Here is a 20,060-nt window from a genome sequence, read left to right on the forward strand (position 1 = left end):
GGCCATAGAAGAATTGTGTTGTCTCTCTTGTCATTTTAAACAAATGCTAACTTACTTTTTATAACAAGTTTATTGAGATAGAATTCACATACCACATGGTTCACCTAGAGTGCACAAGTCAGTGTTTTTTATTTTCATCACAGAGTTGTGCAGTAGTCACCACAGGCAATCGTAGGACATTTCCACCAATGTGGAAAGAAACCCCATGCTAATTAGCGGTCATTTCTTATTTCCTCCTAGTCCTCCTCCCTCCCTCTTTCCTTCTCTCCTTCCTTCCTTCCCTCTCTCCCTCCCACCCTCCCTCTTTCTTTCTTTCTTTCTTTCTTTCTTTCTTTCTTTCTTTCTTTCTTTCTTTCTTTCTTTCTTTCTTTTCTGGAATTTGATCTGTGCCTTATTCCTAATTTTTTTTTTTTTTAAAGTTTGGTAAAAGCATGACCACTTCCAGAATTAGCGTGGCATAAAAATACTTAGACCAGTCGATAAGTAAATTGTCATTTGACTGGAAACATAAGTTCTTTATGAAACCCCTTAACATATATTTACTTTTGTATATAGACTGTTATCCAAGAAAAAATGGTAAGTTAAGAGTTCAGATTTATTAGATAAGACTTGACTTGTGGGCTTTGGAAAGATGTGGAAACTCTTACTGAAGAATTTTTTTCTTACTTTTTTTCCCTAAACTTTTCTTCCTGGCTTTAACGTAGGCTTACTTCTTGAGTCTCAGTCTGTCAAAATGTCCCACGTAAAGCATTGCAAAGAATAATTTTTTATTGTATCTATTACTTAGGTACAAATTTCACTTCTTGAACTTGTGCCAGATGATTCTTCCAAAGATGTCTGTCTGTCTGTCTCTCTCTCCTTTTTTTTTTTTAAAGTTTTTTTTAAACGTTTATTTATTTTTGAGACAGAGAGAGACAGCATGAACAGGGGTGGGGCAGAGAGAGAGAGGGAGACACAGAATCTGAAACAGGCTCCAGGCTCTGAGCGGTCAGCACAGAGCCCGACGCAGGGCTCGAACTCACTGACCGTGAGATCATGACCTGAGCCGAAGTCGGACGCTTAACCGACCGAGCCACCCAGGCGCCCCTGTCTCTCTCTCTTTTTAATGTTTGTTTATTTTTGAGAGAGGGAGAGAGAGTGCAGGTGGGGGAAGGGCAGAGAGAGGGGGACAGAGGATATGAAGCGGGTTCTGTGCTAACAGCAGAAAGCCCAACATGGGCTCAAACCCATGAACTGTGAGATCATGACCTGAGCTGAAACTGGACGTTTAAACAACTGAGTCACCCAGGTGCCCATCGAAGATGTCTCTTGTCCAAGCATGAGGTCTAGTTTTTTCTGGAGCAGTCTGAAGAAGCCTTAGGGGCATCTTCTCTTTCCTGGACAACTTTAATGCATCCGTGGAATCTGCCACCCTTTCTAACTCTTCCAGACTTGGCCTTGGCAATCTCTGCCATTTGGCATTCTGCTCTAAAGTTATAAGCATGTCTCTTTTTTCAGTAGGACAACCAGAGTTTATGCATGTCTTCATTACTTTCATTCCTAATTGTTGACAGGTCCGTGAAGCCCCAAGTTTCACTTTTTTCCCCCTAATTTCTTGGGTCATCAAAAAATTTTTTGAGTCGTTTCCTTGACCAGTGGTGTAATTTACCCCAAAGAAAAGATGTGATATTTGGTGTATTCTTAGGCACCCTGTCGTAACCGAGGAAGTTGTGATGACCGGAAAGTCTCTGGGGTAGCTGCGGATCTTCTGCAAAGAACAGGCAAACTGCTCAGCTGCTTCCTGTCTCTGTGGATTTGGTCGTTCTGGACATTCCATGTTAAATGGAATCGTAGAACATGTGGTCCTTTGTGACTGATTTCTGTTGTAGCATGTATCAGTACTGCATTCCTTTCTATTGCCGAATAATATTCCATTGTATGAAAATACCATGTTTTGTTTATCTGTGTACTGGTTGATGGACATTGGGTTATTTGGCTATTCAGAACAATGCTGCTACAAACATTCATGTACACATTTTTGTGTGGATGCGAATTCATTTTATACTTCTTTTTTTCCAGTGTCTTTCTCGAGAAGCAGGTGGAAACATGAGCATTCAGTTTCTTGGCACAGTGGTAAGTATGAAAGAATTATTACTTTGTATAATCATTTAATTTACAGAGAAACAAAAGCGTTCAAATAGCTTTAGCCCATGTATTTGAACTTGCCTTCATCATGGTTTTATTTTACTATTAAATGAGGTATCTTTGTATAAGAAAATACATTCTTTAATGTGTTCGTCACGTTTCCGTGATAGAATAGTTTTAGCTATTTCTTTTTAGAGAGAAAATGTTTTTTTTTTATTATTATTTGAACTTTGTTGAGTATTTCAAGTGCTTTTTTTCTACTGAAGATTTTCTCTCTGTTTTTATTATAAAAATAAGAACATATTATTTAAGATGCTTTTGAAAATAGTGACCATGGCTTTTTTCTCTTTAGTTTTCCTTCTAGCTTTCTCTATCAGGTCCTTTCAAGTACACATTTCTAAGGGAACTGAGACATAATTTTGGATCTTGATTTTTTTCACTTAAGATCCTATTAATCATTTTCCATATTGCTAGAAAATATCAGCATCATTTTACTGGAGCTGTGTTTAACATTCTGATGAGTAGTTGTGACATATTTTCTTATCCATGAATCCCAATTGTTAGGTATTTAAGTTACTCCTCGTTTTTGCAATTATGAATGGTGTTCTAATGAACAACTTAATGGGTTTTGCTTTTTTGACATTTTGAATTATTTTCAAGCATGCTCAGAAATGTATGAAATATATCTCATTCTAAATAAAATCATGGCGCACCCATGTGGCTCAGTTGGAAAAGCATCTGACTTTGGCTCAGGTCATGATCTCACGGTTTGTGAGTTTGAGCTCCACATTGGGCTCTGTGTTGTCCGTGCAGAGCTTGCTTTGGATTCTCTCTTCCTCTCTGTCTCTCTCTGCCCCTCTCCCACTCATACTCTCCCTCTCTCTCAAAAATAAATAAGCATTAAAAAAATTTTAAGTGAATAGAATCAAAACCATGAATAATTTTATGGCTTAGTACACATTATCAGTTACCTCATATCTCTTTAGAATGCCCTTCGTCATGTGTCAGCATGCCACTTTGCACTCTCACTAGTAGGAGTTATGATTTTTAAAAGCATTGAGCTTTATCTATGGAAAGCAATTTACAGTTACTATTTTTACTTTTAATGTAAAAGTAACGAGCATAATAATCATATCATTAGTAGTATTAGTTATAATTTTCAAAATAATTTAACTGTTAAAAAAGGTAACTTATTTATTTTAATTAGCATTTCTGTTTACTCCTTATGTATTCGAATGTTTCTCCATGTGTTCATTTGCTAGGTATCATTTATAATCTGTAAAATGTCTGTTCATAGTTTTGGGTACCTTGTTCAGGTTGTAAATTCACATTGGATAGTTCTGTTTGCTCTGTGAGTTTATTGAGAATATCAGAGGAGAGGCCTGTGGCGTGGATCAAAGGATAAGTGTTTTTGTAGTCATGGAGATAGGAAGGACATTACTAATAATGTGCATTTATAGTTTATATATAGAGACACAGTAAAGTTTACGTATCAAAGCATATGTAGTAGTATATGCATAAATTTTAAGTGTAGCACCTGCGATTTATAGTTATTTTTTCTGATAAGTTATTTCATGCTTTTTTTTAATTTAAAAATTTAAATATTATTTCAATGCATGTCCTAAGAAATTGTATTAGGGTTCTCCAAAGAAACAGAACCAGGAGTGTGTTTGTGTGTGTGTGTGTGTGTGTATATGTGTGTGTGTGCGTGTGTAGAGAGAGAGGAAGAGGGGTCAAGTCCAAAACCTGCACAGTAGGCCAGGAAATGGTTGGAGTTCAAGTACAAAGACCATGTGCTTGCAGGATTCCTTCTTGCTTGGGAGGTTAGTCCTTTTTCTTCAGTTGATTGAATGTTACCCAACCAGATTATGAGGTGTAATCTGCTTTACTCAAGATCTACTGATTTAAATGTTAATCTAAAAATAACTTCATAGAAACATCTAGAATAATGTTTGGCCAAAAATCTGGATACTGTGGCCTAGCCAAGCTGACACATAAAATTCACTATCACAGAAGTATACATCCCATCTCCTAGAGTATTTTCATTATTAACAGTAGATATGCAGGCATACCTTGGAGCTGTTGTGGGTTTGGTTCCATACTACAGCAAGAACGCTTATGTCACAATACAGCGAGTCAAATGAATTTTTTGGTTTCCCAGTACATATAAAAGTTATGTTTACACTATAGAATAGTCTCTTAAGTGTGCAAAGCATTATATTAAAAAAAAAATGCACAGGGGCGCCTGGGTGGCTCAGTTGGTTAAGCTTCCAACTTTGGCTCAGGTCATAATCTCATGGTTTGTGGGTTCAAGCTCCACGTCAGGCTCTGTGCTGACAGCTCAGAGCCTGGAGCCTGCTTTGGATTCTGTGTTTCCCTCTCTCTCTGCATCTTCCCTACTCGTGCTCTGTCTCTCTCTTAAAAAGAAATAAACATTAAAAAAATTTTTTTTAATAATAATTAAAAAACAATGTACGTAACTTAATTTTCAAACACTGTATTCCTAGGGGTTCCTGGCTGGCTCAGACAGAAGAGCTCAGACATGTGACTCTTGATGTCAGGGTTGTAAGTTTGAGCCCCATGCTGGGTGTAGAGATTACTAAAAATAAATAAATAAATAAACTATTTAAAAATAAATAAAAATACTGTATTGCTATAAAATGCTAATCATCATCTGAGCTTTCAGTGAGTTGTAATCACTCACCGATCACAGGTTACAACAATACAGTAGTAATGAAATACAGTCATAATGAAAAAGTTGAAATATTGTAAAACTTATCAAAATGTGACATGGAGACAGGAAGTGAGCAAGTGCTGTTGGAAGAATGGCACTGACAGACTCACTTGATGCGGGGTTGCTACAAACCTTCAGTTTGTAAAAAAAGAAACAGTATCTGCAGCATGCAGTAAACCAAAGCACAATAGAATGAAATACGCCTATATTCTTCCAGAAATAGAATTACACATCTTCTTATGCAGCATTAACTCATGGGCATCTTTCCTAGAATGTATTCTGTGGCGGTCTTTCTGTACCTCAGTGTTCATGCTGGAAAGGGCACTTTTTCTGTCGCTGCTACTTGATAACTCTCCTTGGATTCTAATTGATTTCTCAGCATTCACACATGGAACACTGAGCTGTCAACAGGCAAGACCCACAAACAAAACCAAAACATTTCTCTTGCAATTTTTTCCTATCTCGAAAATGGCTACATGAGCTGCCCCAATCCTGACCAAAGCTTTCATCATCTCCTGTCTGAATTACTGCAGTCACCGGTCTTCCCACCTCTGCCTCTGGTCCTTAGCCTGTTTTTAATTTAACCATTAATGTGAGACACGTGTGTGTGTGTGTGTGTGTGTGTGCGCGCGCGCGCGCATGCGTGTGTGTTTTAGTTTATTTTGAGAGAGAGGGAGTGAGCACATGAGCTGGGGAGAGAGAGGCAGAGGGAGAAAGAGAGAATCCCAAGCAGGCTCCACGCTGTCAGCCCAGAGCCTGATGCAGGACTGGATCCCACGGACCGTGAGGTCATGACCTGAGCTGAAACCAAGAGTGGGACACTTATCCAACAGAGCCACCCAGGTGCCCCATTAATGTGATCTTTTGAAATATAAATCCAGTTAGTTGGTCTTGTCACTCTTCTTCAAACATGTTGGGCACACACCTCAGGGTCTCAGCTGCCTTTCCTCTGCCAGGACTGTCTGCCCCCACATACCTGCACAGGAGATTCCTTCACTTTCTTCATGTCTTTTTACACAGCAGCCACCACCTCAGGGATGGCTTCCGGGTCACACTGTATAAAATTTTGACCACCTTTCCTCCACTTTGTTCTTTTTCTCTAGCAGTTATCACTATTTGACGTACTTTAATATTTTACTTTTAAAAACTGGTTATGATAAGCCCCATGAGCAGAGGGCTCTGGTCTGTTCTGCTCCCCACTCTCCACCCAGCACTCAGAACAGCACCCTAGTGAACAGTGGGCACCCAGTAAATACTTGTTGAGCGAATTCATGAGATTGACAGGCATGAGACCTAAGGATTAGGCTTAAGAAAGAAATGGGAAGAAAGCAAATACAGAAACAAATGGAGAAATGGAAAAGTGTAGGGGACTTTGGGACCTTAGAGTGAATCCCCCTTCCTTAGATCAGGAACTTGCATCAGAAAAGACAGCTTGTTTTGCCCAAGGTGTCACAGCCAGTTGGTGTGTAGAGCAGGCAAGCATGCTCGGGTTTTCCGCTGTGCCCAGTGCTCTTCCCATCAGCAAATGCCCTTTACCTCATTTACTTTCATCCACTCCAGGCACCTAAAACATACGCACGTGCCCCTAAACAGCCACAACCTCCCCAAACATCTGTCTGCGTTGTTTATACAGCTTGTATGCAGAAGGAACGTCAATTTCTAGTGCAGTTTCTAAGCACTCTAAAATTCTGCATCGCCTGGGTTGGGATGGCCAGTGTAGTTTGTTTACAATGCATTTTTCTATTAGCAATAATAGACCAGGATGGAAGAGGGAAAGAAAGGGTTTGGAGATAGTGGGACTAATAGGACAGATACAGAGTACTTTCCAGGTGATTTCTAGCTAGGTTGTGCTGCTTCAGTCCTAATTTTCTAAAGCAGAAGCAGGTTCCAAAGCTTGCACTCCAGGAGCAGGAGCATTAGCAGGTCACATGGTAAATGGAGGACTTTCCCAATACACATTTGTCTTTGTTTTGCCTTTGTGAGAATACCTGTGGAATTTTCCATAGAAGTTGGCCTTTGAATATTGATAAACATGGCCTTCAGAGTTTAATTTTATGAGTTTTTTAGAAAGAGCTTAATTTTATTTGTTTTTTAATGTTTATTTTTGACAGAGAAAGGAGGAGGAAGGAGAGAGAGAGAAGAGAAGAGAGGGGGAGAGAGTGAGAGACAGAAATTATGAGCAGGGGGTAAGGGCAGAGAGAGAGGGAGTCTGAAGGTCCAAAGTGGGCTCTCCACCTAGAGCAGAGAGCCTGATGTGGGGCTTGAACTCACTAACGGTGAGATCACGACCTGAGCGACCTGAGCGGAAGTCAGATGCTTCACTGACTGAGCCAGGAGCGGACCAAGTAAGAGTTTAATTTTAGACCAAGAAGTACTTTGTTGCAATGATAAACTTCAAAAATGTTACTGTTTCAACTCAGGGAAGGTACAGACTTCAAAATAATTAATTTCATTCCTTTTTTTATACACACTTTGAATTTTAAAAAATACCATTTTGTTATTTTCATGTCCAGCAAAATAAATCTCATTAAAATTAGATTTTGTTAGATATATAAATATTAAATATTATATAAACTATTATATATTTCAAATATTTGTAAGTATGTGTAAAAGGACATTTGTAAAATATTTGTTGGGGTATCTGGGTGGCTCAGTCAGTTAAGCGTGTGACTTCTGCTCAGGTCATGATCTCATGGTTAGTGAGTTCAAGCCCCGCATCAGGCTTTCTGCTGTCAGTACAGAGCCCGCTTTCAGTCCTCTGTCCCCTTCTCTCTCTGCCCCTCCCCTGCTCGCTTGCTCTCTCTCTCTCTCTCTCTCTCTCAAAAATAAATATTATAAAAAATATTTATAAGCTACAAAGCATAAAGGTAAAACAAATGTACACCCACCATAGTTTTTCTGAAAACAACAAAAAAATTTTCATTATCTTGGAAGTTCACTGTGGGCTCCTTCTCAATCCTACTAGATACCCTTTCTCCCCCTTTACAGAGAACTTTTTGATTTTTATCACTCTTTTTTTTAAAGTTTTCCACATATATGCACCCCTAAATATCATACAGCTTAGTTTTGCATGCTTTTAAGCTCAAAATGCATGGGATTATATTCTATAATCATCTATGGCATGGTTATTTGGTTCTGTGTTGTTTGTGAGGCCCACCTCGACTGTTGATGGACCCCCGGGTGGTCTCCAGTGTTTTTGCTGTAACTCAGTGCTGCTGTAAGCATTTATGTCCATAAGTGCACGTAGCCTACTTTGTACGTATGCAAAAGCTTTGTTAGGGTTGATGTGCATGGAGTATGCAGTGAATGAATTCACTCTGTTCCACATTTTCACTAGTACTTGATATTATCAGACTTCTTAATTTCTGCCAGTGTCTGTAGTGTCTTCATTGTGGTTTTAATTAACATCCTGATTATTAATGAAGTAGGACTTATTTTTCTGGATGTATTGCTCCTTTATGTTTATTGACCATTAAGTCTATTCCTCTGTAAAGTACCGCTTAAACCTTCTGCCCATCTTTCTGTGGAGTGAGACTGTATACGTGCATGAATTTAGTCTATTTATGTCATTTGCATTTTCAGTAATAAGGCAGAAGGATTGGGTTGGACCACATGACTAGTTCTGACTATGAGCTATGAATGGAAGTGACTGTCAAGAACAATGGAGGGTCTGAGGTTTTACCCTATTTGAAGATTAACCCATTATAGTCATGTATGCTGGTGGAAGAGGCGAGACTCCAGGGTCTGAGATGGATGGTTTATTACAGCAATAACAATAGCCAGAATATCATTATTTTTGCACCATTTCCTTGAACTCCAGTTCCCACAGGGCAGTGTGATGAGGGCAGGGGGACACCTGCTTGCACAGTGGGTTGTGTGTTATAGCAGAGGAGCCTGAGTTTAGTTCAGAGAACCCTGAGTGTGTCTGTATGGGCAGGGAGCATGCCTTCCTTTGTTCTGAGGGAGACATTGCTATTCAAACAGCCTTGAAAAATAGTCCAGAACAAAAGACAGTGCCGTGCTCACAAGAAGTGGAGAAGCACGAGAGACCCATGGAGAATAGTCTCCTCACAGAGAGGTCCTCACTTGTGGTCAGGGAGTGACAAGAGCAAGTGTGAGCTTTCTGGGTTCTACCATGTCCACCAAGCTGTATGCTTGGTTGTTGAGTCCTAGCAGCACGTGTCCCTGAGGAAGATGGGAGCTGGGCACTGTCCCCTCAGCCTTCCACGGACTAAGATTTCTGTGTTATTTCTAAAGCCTAACCTAGCTTATCCTGACACACAGCCTTGGAACTTAAAGGGCTCTCTTCTTGTTCATAGAGCCCCACACCCACTTACATAGATTCAGATTCATATAAAAGGTAGAGATTGGAGATACGGTGGATTTAGTCCACTTTAAAGCCTTTGGCTCTTCAACTTTAAAGCTAAGAGTAAGGTCTCTCCTTTCTGTTACTGTTTGAACTTGATTTAAAAATTGTTAAGTAGTAGTATTTTTATGTAATGAAAGGCAAACTCTTCTGAATTAGTGAAGGGCGTTGAGAGATGAAATTTGTGCCTCTGTGATTCAGAGAAGCAGCCTCTTTGACTTGAATGTACATACAAATTCAGACCATCCACATTTTAGCCTTTGGTATCTATTAGTTTCATTAACCGTCCCCAAAAAGTAGGATATAGGACAGTTGTTAGTTTCATAAGTTTGCCCGCAACAGGTTGCCACAAAAGGGGTGGCTTAAAACTACAGAAATGTGTTCTCTAAGAGTTTGGGAGATGAGAAATGTGAAATCAAGGTGTAGGCAGGGCTGGCTCCTTCCGGAGGCTCTCCCAGGGAATCAGGTTCATGGCTCTTGTGAAGCTTCTGGTAGTTGGGAAGCACTTGCTGTTTGGTGGCTTAGACCTGCATTGTTCCGGTCCCTGCTTCTGTCCTCACATGGCTCTCTACCTCGGGTCTGTGTATATTCGGTCACAGACATCTGACGGCACCAGTCATTGGATTTAGGACCCATCCTTAGTTAAGACCTCTTCTGAACTAATTACATTTGCAAAGACCCCCCCCCCCCCCTTACCACTGAGGTCACATTCTGAAATATCAGTTGGACGTGCCGTTTTGGATAGCAGTGTTCAACCCAGTATACACTCCATATAGACAGGCACGAAAGCATATTTGATGTGTATGAAAAGTTGAAAACTAATTCAGGCAATGTACGTAAAAATATATTTTATAAACAGAGCATTGTTCCTTAGGTCTAGATCTTACTAGTAACTGACTTGAGTACTGCCATTTATTTTCCTGAGTATTTTCTTACCTATTATCATCACCTATATCTCACATTTAAACATGTGGGATGCTGATGAAGAGTATGCCTGATTTTCAGAAGACAGAATTAGCACAGGCAGGTTAAATGACTATTCAGTGCTAATAACTGGTAGAAACAGGACACAAAACCAGGTGTCTCTAACTTTTAAGTTAAGCTGTTCACTGTCAGAGTTCCTTAGAAACAAATTGTTTCACGGTACATCTGGGTGGCTCAGTCAGTTAAGCGTCCGACCTTTGATTTAGACTCAGGTCATGATCTCACAGTTCATGGGGTTGAGCCTCGCATCAGGCTTCACACTGAGTGTGATCCTGCTTGAGATTCTCTCTCCCTCTCTCCCTGTCTCCCTCTCCCTCTCTCTCCCTCTCTCTCTCTTTTTCTCTCTCCCTCCCTCTCCCTCCCTCTCTTTCCTTCCCTCTCTCTCTCTGCCCCTCCCCCCTGCACTTGCTCTCTCTCAATAAACTTTAAAAAAAAAAAAAAAAAAAAAGCAAATTACTCAACTGTATAATCCAGTTATGGCCATAACTGCTAAGTACAACTGTGACAAAATACCTTAGACTGGGTGGTTTAAACAACACACATTTATTTTTCACAGTTCTGGAGGCCGGGAAGTTCAACATCAAGATGCTAGCAGATTCATTTCCTGGTGAGGGCCCTCTTCCTGACTTACAGGTGTCTGCCTTATTAGCTGTATTCTCACATGGCAGAGAGAGTGTTCTGGGCTTTCTTCTCTTTTATTTATTTCACTTTTATTTTTTTAAAGTTTTTATTTTCATTCCAGTTAATTAATATACACTGTTATATTCATTTCGGGTGTACAATACAATGACTCATCTTTTTTTCCTTTTATAAGGGACTAATCCCATCATTAGGGCCTCACTCTCCTGATATCATCCAATCCTGACTGCCTCCCAGATGCCCCCACATCCAAGTAACATTATATTGGGGGTTGTTAGGGCTTCAACATATGGATTTGGGGTGGGACACAAATATATAATCCATAACATACACTTACTTGGTAAGCTACATATCCTGGAATTTTTCCAAGATATATATGCCTATTTCAAATTGTAATCTGTCTGAGTTTTGTTTGTTTTGTTTGCATGTCTTTGGTGAAGCTGTGAGTTTGTACATACCAGATAGTATCAGTACACGAAGAAACAGAAGACGTCCAATGTTTCACTTAACCAGAATTCCTTACTTGACTGTGCTTTATAATAAGGATGAATATTTTGATACTGTTCTTAGGAATGCACAAATTACCATTTTATTCCACAGTTTTGTATTGTAATCATTGTTTACGTTTAATTTTTATTTTTTTATTTTTATTTTATTAAAAAAAATTTTTTTTTTTTTAACGTTTATTTATTTTTGAGACAGAGAGAGACAGAGCATGAACGGGGGAGGGTCAGAGAGAGGGAGACACAGAATCCGAAACAGGCTCCAGGCTCTGAGCTGTCAGCACAGAGCCCGACGCGGGGCTCGAACTCACGGACCGCGAGATCGTGACCTGAGCCGAAGTCGGCCGCTTAACCGACTGAGCCACCCAGGCGCCCCTACGTTTAATTTTTAAAGTGCTATTATTTTTTAAGTACTATAATAGGATGTCAAACGTATCTCACCAAGACTCGTTTTTTTTTTCTTGTGAAAATAATGCACATTGTCCAAAAGCGAAAACAAGCTCAGGGTACAATGAGCAGCTTCTTCAGGGTACAGTGTGCTACTGGCACTTACCCAAGGACTCTTCAGGAACTATCAGATTGTATGTCTTTGAAGCTTAGCCAGAGATCTTAATGAAACCAAATCATGGTGAAGTTCTTAAAGCTAATTTAAATCTCAAATTGTGCATTTAAATTAAGTTTTTATTGATAATAAATATACTTTATTTCTTATTAGCCTTGAAAGCTTGAGTGATAACATCAGTAGAATAAACATGTTTTACAAAGATTTACCATTAAGAAGGCCATTAATATGACCCTTGATACGCTAGCACAATTAGATTTCAAAGTAAGCGTTTACGAAGTAACAGCGATTAATGACAACCATCGAAAACAATTTTGAACTCCATCAGTTTAGCTCAGGAGGGTAAACTTAATATGATAATTCATCTAGTTGAATTGTATCAGCTTAGCAGGAAAGTATGTAAATATGTGACCCTTACCTACTTTCTAAATGGATGCTGTGCTGGTAGATTTATCAGTTCCATTAAAGAACTTTGGGGAACTTTGGAATTTCAGCGATGTTCCCTTGGAGGCTGAAAACCCAACCTGATCTCATACTGGGACCATTCTGGTCTGCATATTTCTATAATTTGCCTTTGCTACTAATATGACAGCAAGACACAAATAACTGTTTCTAATAATATCAGATGGAGTTGTGGAGGACAGCATTTTAATGTAGTAAAAGACCTCCCCGTGGGGTTGTTATTGCTACTATAGAACAGCAGCTATGCGGTTGCAACTGTAGTCTCTTAATTGATTCGTTTAATTAGCAAGAGCTGAGGCTTAGGCTGTGTCTTGTCATCTGATATCATAGGATCCACAGTCTGCATTATTCATATTTATAGATGTATGAACATCATCAAAAAGTTCTTCTGAAAACTCACATATGGATATTGAATTTTGATACAGTAAACTCCCATTTGTTTGAACTCCAAATAATCGGAAAATGAAAAAAGCTATGTTATTGTTTTTCTTAGTACTCTGGAGAAGTGAGTGATGTCATACGGTTTGGGTTATTATTGTCTTCCAAAAATAAACTTCCAGGGAACTCTTTCAGTATTGTATACCTTACAAATTCGTAGGCAGTCCCTCTATTTACATCATGGCTGACTCCTCTCTAACTCCATCTGCCTTTTCTCCCTTCTGTAGCCCATCCCCTTCTCTCTACTAGTGGGGTTTCGGGAGTGAACGATGGCTTATTGGGGGGTTTTGTGTGTGCTCGTCCATGCCTGCCTCTGCCGTCACACCAAATGCTGCTGGCTTAGGCTTTCCACTTGTGCCCACCTCCTCTTACCTGAATTGCACCCCCTGAAGTTTGCTCACCTCACCCAGCTGCGCCCGTTCCGATTTCCTTGGATCGGGGAAACTGGGGGGGAGATGGGAAGTGTCTAGCCACAGAGCCTTCACAGGGCCACTCCTGCCCCAACCAGACAGGGCTCCTTCCCCACTGGGTCACGTTCTCCTTTTTCCTTATCCTTAGCCTATCCAGCCACAGAGATCAGACAGAGGCCGCAGAGCATTTTATGGAGGGTTGATGAAGTCGTTCTGTTCTCTAGATGCATTTTACCATACTGTGAAAAAGTAATTCCATAGCATTCTGTCTTGCCATTCCCCCCATACGCAAAATCTCAGCCAAAATGTCACTAAAACAAGATTTTTTGAGATGGGCTTTCAATGCAATCTCATTCTTGAACATTATTTTTGTGGTAACATGCTTTCTGTGTACTATGTAACCAACCATAAATAAACCTTTGAGGGGCACCTGGGTGGCCCAGTTGGTTAAGCATCCAACTTTGGCTCAGGTCATGATCTCACGGTTTGTGGGTTCGAGCCCCGTGTTGGGCTCTGTGCTGACAGCTCAGAGCCTGGAGCCTGCTTCGGATTCTGTGTCTCCCTGTCTCTCTGCCCCTGTCCTGCACACACTCTGTCTGTCTCTCAAAAATAAATAATAACCATTAAAAAATAAAAACAAACCTTTGGGATGTAGCTAAGTTTACTTTTCTGGCCTTTTGAGATTGGCATGCTGTATATCATATGAAAGTGCAATTATTAATATCCCATGATGTGATGCCTTTTGAACAAAACTTTTAGAGAAATCATGGACTGCCTGCTGCACCATGTGCTAGGAAGTTTGCTGGATGATGTGATCTGGTTTCTGCCCTATTGGCTCCAGATAAAAACAGACACACTGGTATCATGAGTATGTGATAAGTGCTGAGATGGGTTATGTACAGGCTGATGTGGTAGCAGAAATTATATATCTGTTAGCTTTTCTCTTTTTTCTTTTCTTTTCTTTTCTTTTCTTTTCTTTTCTTTTCTTTTCTTTTCTTTTCTCTTTTCTCTTTTCTTTTCCTTTCCTTTCCTTTCCTTTCCTTTCCTTTCCTTTCCTTTCCTTTCCTTTTCTTTTCTTTTTTCTTTTCTATACAGAAAGCGAGATGGCATGTTCAGAAGCTGTGCTCTGTGATGATAGTAGAGAAAACAAATGGTATAAAATAAATGAAGGTACAGAGGCTGAGGGTGTCCAGATGTTTAAGGAAGAGCAGGTTGGCTGGTGAGGGTGCCAGGCAGGGGGCAGAGGTCTGTATGGGAGGTGAAACTAGGCAGGAGCTTGATGATGCAGAGGCCTGCTAAGGCGGTTGGAATTTATTCTTTGGACTTCCAAAGATTTGAAAGAAGAGGTGTGGTTTGTTTTGTTCTGATTTAAAATTTTTTGTTAATGTTTATTTTTGAGAGGTGGGGGCAGTGGGGGAGAGGCAGAGAGGGAGGGAGACACAGAATCCGAAGCAGGCTCCAGGCTCTGAGCTGTCAGTATAGAGCCTGATGCAGTGCTCAAACCTGCGGACCACGAGATCATGTCCTGAGCCGGAGTCAGATGCTTAACTAACTGAGCCAGCCAGGTGCTCTGGTTTTAGAGAGAACTTGGGGGAGCACATGAAGAAGAGGGTGGGTTTGAGAGCTTCCTCTGGAGGACCCAGTGTCCAGTTATGTGTATTAGAGTTGAAGATGATTCTGAGGTTTCTGGATGTGAACAATGATACAATTACCTGAGGGAGAAAAACAGGAAGAGGAGAGGAATTATATTAGAGAAAAGGTGGAAGAGATAATGAATTGGAGTTTTGACTGTTTTAAGTTTGAAATGCCAGGGAAACATCTCTGATATCAGGGACATTTCTGGTCTGGAGATCAGGAAAAAGGTTAAGGGTGAGCATGTAAATTGGTGCTTGGTCAACATGCAGAGGTGAGATCTGAAGCCTCCAGTAGCTGAGATTGTCCAATGGGACGATAGAGAAGTAGAGGAAAGGCCCAGAACAGACCCCTGGGAAATGCCCACATCTAGGGAGGAGGCTCGGAGCCTCGGAGCCTCTCTAATATCATTGTTAAAATGACGTTATCTCTTGTCCAAATCATTTATATTATATGTGGCTATTAGAAGCCAATTTAGTGTAACCTCAGTCATGATTTCACAGTATCCTAGCATGTCACTAATTATTTCAGAGTATCTCAAAATCCTGCTGCCATCTGTCAGAGATCCTCAAAATAAAATTAATTTTAATGAATAACATAATGCCTTACATTTGTATGATGCTTTAGGGTTTTAGAATGCTTATTTGATTCCATTCCATTTCTAAGACAAATAAGCCATACAGCAGTTTAGACGTCGTTGTAAAAATAAGACACACAGCACTCTGAAATGTCAATTAAAAATATTTGCTATTATTGAGTTATATGTTCACAAGCAATTTCCACAAACCACTACCAGGATGTTAGTGGATATTGGGATGGGCCGGGCTCATGAGTGGAGGAATGCTGCATAAACCTTGATTCCCTGAGTCTGAATCCCAGATCTCCCACTGACTAGTTTTGTGAATTTGATCAAGATACTTAACCTCTCTGGTCCTCGGTATTTTTCATCAGCAGAATATCTCCTTTGTGGAACTGGTGAGGGTTGAATAAGGAAGTGTTTGTCAAATGCCTGAAAATAATAGGTGCTTGACATACAGTGGCTCAGCTATTACTCTAGCCCTCACCCCCAACATTTAATACACTTTCCCTTTGCTTCATTTTGCTTTGCATTTTTTTTTTCCTTTTTCTTGCTTGCTTGGGGACATGTTCTCATCTGAATGTGTAATCTCCAGATGAGATTATATTTGGTGCTCAGTCCCAGAAAAATTCAGAAGAAAAATATTTCTCTTTAATTTGGAAAGTCTGGTTTTTGTTCATCTTATGGTTATGACCTCCTCTCACAGTTAATGTGTTGTCATTTAATGACAAGTATAAAGCATGTATGTGAACCTGTACCTTGTGGCAGCCAGACATTTAAGAACATCAACCTGAAGAGTAAGTATGTTTTACCAAGAACAGTCTTGACTGGGTAAATCTTGAGTTTGCAAGACAAAATACTTCTGATACAGGGAATTTTATGATGGTGCTTATGAGCTTGCTTTCTTTCTTTCTTTCTTTCTTTCTTTCTTTCTTTCTTTCTTTCTTTCTTTCTTTCTTTCTTTCTTATGTTTGTTTATTTATTTTGAGATAGAGCATGGGGGAGGGGCACAGAGAGAGAGGATCCCAAGTAGGTTCCACACTGTTAGCATAGAGCCCGACTTGGGGCTCAGTCTTACAAACCATGAGATCATGACCTGAGCGAGAAGTCAAGAGTCAGATATTCAACCAGGGACTTCTTTCTTATACCAGACCCACTTTGAAGAGATATTATTTCAGGTAGCCCCTTTAAAGCCACTGTGGCATAGTGCAATATGTTGCTGATTCCGTATTTATAAATTATTTGATTGTTGCTATTTAACTTATGTAAGAATGATTTGGAAATGACATCTCTTTTCTCGTAGACGCAAAGTCAGTGGTTGTCAAACTTGAGCATGTATGAGAATCACTGGGAAACCTTGCTAAAAAATGCAAATTCCCAGGCCGCCTTCTCAGCAAAGCTCATTCTGTAGGTCTCAAGTAAGACTTAGAGATCTGTATTGATAGAAATCAGTGTAAAATACACCAGGATTAGGATTTAGAATCTGTTTTGACACTTAATGGTAGAATTAGTCTCTAGTTGAGGAAATGGATACCCAATACACATTAAATTACTGGTGTTATGAGTCAAGCATAACAGCAGTATTCTGGATGTTTCCTATTATAATGAGAGGGTAGGATGCACATTTGATAACTTGAATTGATTAGTGTATGTACTTATAACACATATATATTTTTTTTAACCAGGAAGGGACAATAGGAACCACAGTATAATTAAATCTATAGTATCAAATGTATCTCTTAAGTTTTGTAGCCATTAGACAGTAATCATTTTTATTTTGGGCCTAGAGTGGGGTTTTTCAACCTTGGCAGTAATGACATTTTGGACAAGAGAATTCTTTGTTGTAGGAGATTGTGCTGTGCTATATGGGACCTTTAGCAGCATCCCAGGTCTCTATCCACTAGATGCCACAGCACCTCCCCCAGTATCACAACCAGAATTGTGTCCAGACATTGCCATGTGGTCCTGGGGGTGAGAAGGGGGCAAAATCTGCCCCACCCCCACCCCCCAGCTGAGAACCACTAGCTTAAACTACAAGCAACAGTTGGAGTTTCAGAGTTTTCTTTCCCCTTTCACTAATAAGTTTCATGTTGGAGACACGAAGTCTCTAAAGCAGATGTAATACTCCTCAGTGGCCTGAAGTTTACAATCTTACATACATCTTGACCTACTCAAATGCCTTAGGCACAGAAAATGACAACAAACTTTAGCTAGCCTCTTGTTTGATTTTTGCTTTAGTGGCATTTTTAACTGTTAGCTGTTGGAGGTGGGTATGAGGACTGCTCCTTCATAGTCTTCCTTGTATTGGATCATAATCTAGATCTAATGAGGACAACTGTTCATGAAAGCTCTCGTCTGCATAACTGCATTCTATTTGTTTGGATCCTTTCTACCGTTTACCAAGAAGAGTTTACCAAAGATCCTCACATGCAGAGTCGACAGGGAGAGGGTACAGGTAATATTTTATCTCAGAAGCTACTGCTCTTTGTTTGGCCTTCCATTTTGTAAAAGTCCTGTAAAACCTTCCTGGTAAGATGTGTCATATAGAGTGTGTTACAGCATCACCTCACAGTGGGCTCTGCAAAAATTTTTTGTTGTTGTTCTTTTTGGCTAGCATATAATTGCATAGCTCTTTAATGTTTTGTTGTACTTGCCCCCACGTGTGGGCGGTATATGGGCATGGTGCCCAGCAGGACATGTGAGAGGCAAATAGTATAGTCAGTATCTCAGGTATGTGTTTCTGAGAGGGGGCTTTCCCAAGCTGGCACGGGTGTGTGTATGGATGTAAATTCTCAAGCTTGTGGGGGACAGCTAAGGTAATTGCTAAGGTATCAGTGTTAATTACCCTAGGTAATTATCAAGTGTCAGGGGACACAGGAAACTGTGAGGTGCCCTTGTTTGAAATAGAACCCCTGCCTTATTGAAGCACAGGGAAATGGTTAGTTGCCTAGGTTTTAACAGTCACCCTGAATGTACACCGTGTCCCAGACCTCACCCAACCCTTTCCTGTCTCAGTTGCTCACGAAACTAGACCAAGGAGACAATGCTCCTTGAATGCCTACAGTGTGCCCAATGCTTTATATTTGTCACCTCAGTTCCCACAACTGTTTGAAATCATCAGCAGAAACCCCTTTTTACAGGTGAGGTCATATCCACTGAGCCACCCAGGTGCCCCAACCTTCCTTTTAAGTGTTTGAACTTAGGGACCAGCCACTTAATGGGATAGAGTATAAAAGCTTCAGGCTCCTCTGCTTCCTCACAAGTTACTTTGTATTCAGGGAGGGAATGTTCTTTTTACAAAAGGTAGTATTTATCCAAGTAATCATTCCAGATTTTAAAAATAGATTAAAATTTCAGTTTGATTTAAAGTCTTTTTTCTTGGGATGCCTATTGGTTAAGCATCCATATCTTGATTTCGGCTCAGGTCATGATCTCATAGTTGTAGGTTTGGGCCTTGAATCAGGTTCTGCTCTGGGAGTGCAGAAACTGCTTGAGATTCTCTACCTCCCTAATGCCCCTACCCTGCTTGTGCTTGCTCACTCAGTCTCTCTCAAAATACATCAATAGACTTAAAAAAAAAATCTTTCAATTTGAAGGTGAGAAAAACCTTAGATGATATTGAAGGTAATTAGATTGTGGAATACATGTTAAAGTGTGTGGTAAAAAATTAATTGTCCTTATTTGAGTATTTAACCCTTCTTTTTCTACCTCCCACTGCTTTGTTCAACCAAACTATGAGCCCCCTAAAGGATTTTAGGAATAACATGGTTAGTTTTTGAAATACAGGTGCCTGGCAGTATTTCGCAGTATTGCAAGTCTAGACTGGCAGTTCTGAGCCCTGGGCCATTTTGCTTCTGACAGGACACTTGGCAATGTCTGGAGACATTTTGGTTATTGCAAGTGGTGGGCTGCTACTGGAATCTAGTGGGTAGATTTCCTAAAAGTTATTGGAGGCATCACCAGGGATATTTCTAAATATCCTACAGTAAACAAGACAGCTCCTGTAAAGGAATTATCCAACCCGAAATATCAGCAGTGTCGAGGTTGGGCTGGAGTCTAGACAATAACTATGGAACAGCATGTAATTACCCGTGACCGTCTCTCCAACTGTCCTCAAAGCTCTCTACTGTTCTGCAGACTTAGGTGTCCCCTGGACAGATAGCCCGCAGCTGCCCCACCCTTTTCAGTCTTATTTGTGAATCGATGGACTTGCTGACATCTTGATCATATTAGCAAAGAACTGGGCCCCAGACACATATATGTCACACGTATTGTTTTGCTATTATGTCCTAATTTGATGATCCTCTCTGCATTTTGTGTCTTCACAGACTTTTGACCAACATGTCATTCCTCTAAATGAAGTTTTCTCTTAACCAGTGTCTGCAGTTATGATCCAAAGGGCTTTGATATTGTTTTTTATATTGATTGTACCTAAATTTCATTTCAAAAAAACCCAAACATTTTACATCTCAGGCTTGCCCATCAGTAGAGTTTTCTTGTTGAATCAGCTCTGTTAATGCCACAGCTGCTCAGAGTAAAAGATCAATTAGATGTTGTGGTATCAGTTTATCAATTTGTTGAAAATAAACCTATATAAATACATGCTGTGTGCTCCATGTGTGCACACAG

General features: G+C 40.1%; 1 protein-coding gene and 1 pseudogene across 4 annotated transcripts in view; one reads left to right on the forward strand and one right to left on the reverse strand.

Moving 5' to 3' along the window:
* Positions 1-20,060, forward strand: part of PCCA (propionyl-CoA carboxylase subunit alpha) — a 477,968-nt gene that overhangs the window by 403,878 nt on the left and 54,030 nt on the right. For all 4 annotated transcript variants that reach the window (XM_042979710.1, XM_042979700.1, XM_042979707.1 and 1 more), the window contains one exon: positions 2,059-2,112. In XM_042979710.1, coding sequence (XP_042835644.1) covers positions 2,059-2,112 — 54 coding nt within the window. The remainder of the gene's footprint in view (positions 1-2,058; positions 2,113-20,060) is intronic.
* Positions 599-1,483, reverse strand: LOC102962482 (annotated as a pseudogene).

Source organism: Panthera tigris, chromosome A1, assembly GCF_018350195.1.
Source record: "Panthera tigris isolate Pti1 chromosome A1, P.tigris_Pti1_mat1.1, whole genome shotgun sequence".
NCBI classification, from domain to species: Eukaryota; Metazoa; Chordata; class Mammalia; order Carnivora; family Felidae; genus Panthera; species Panthera tigris.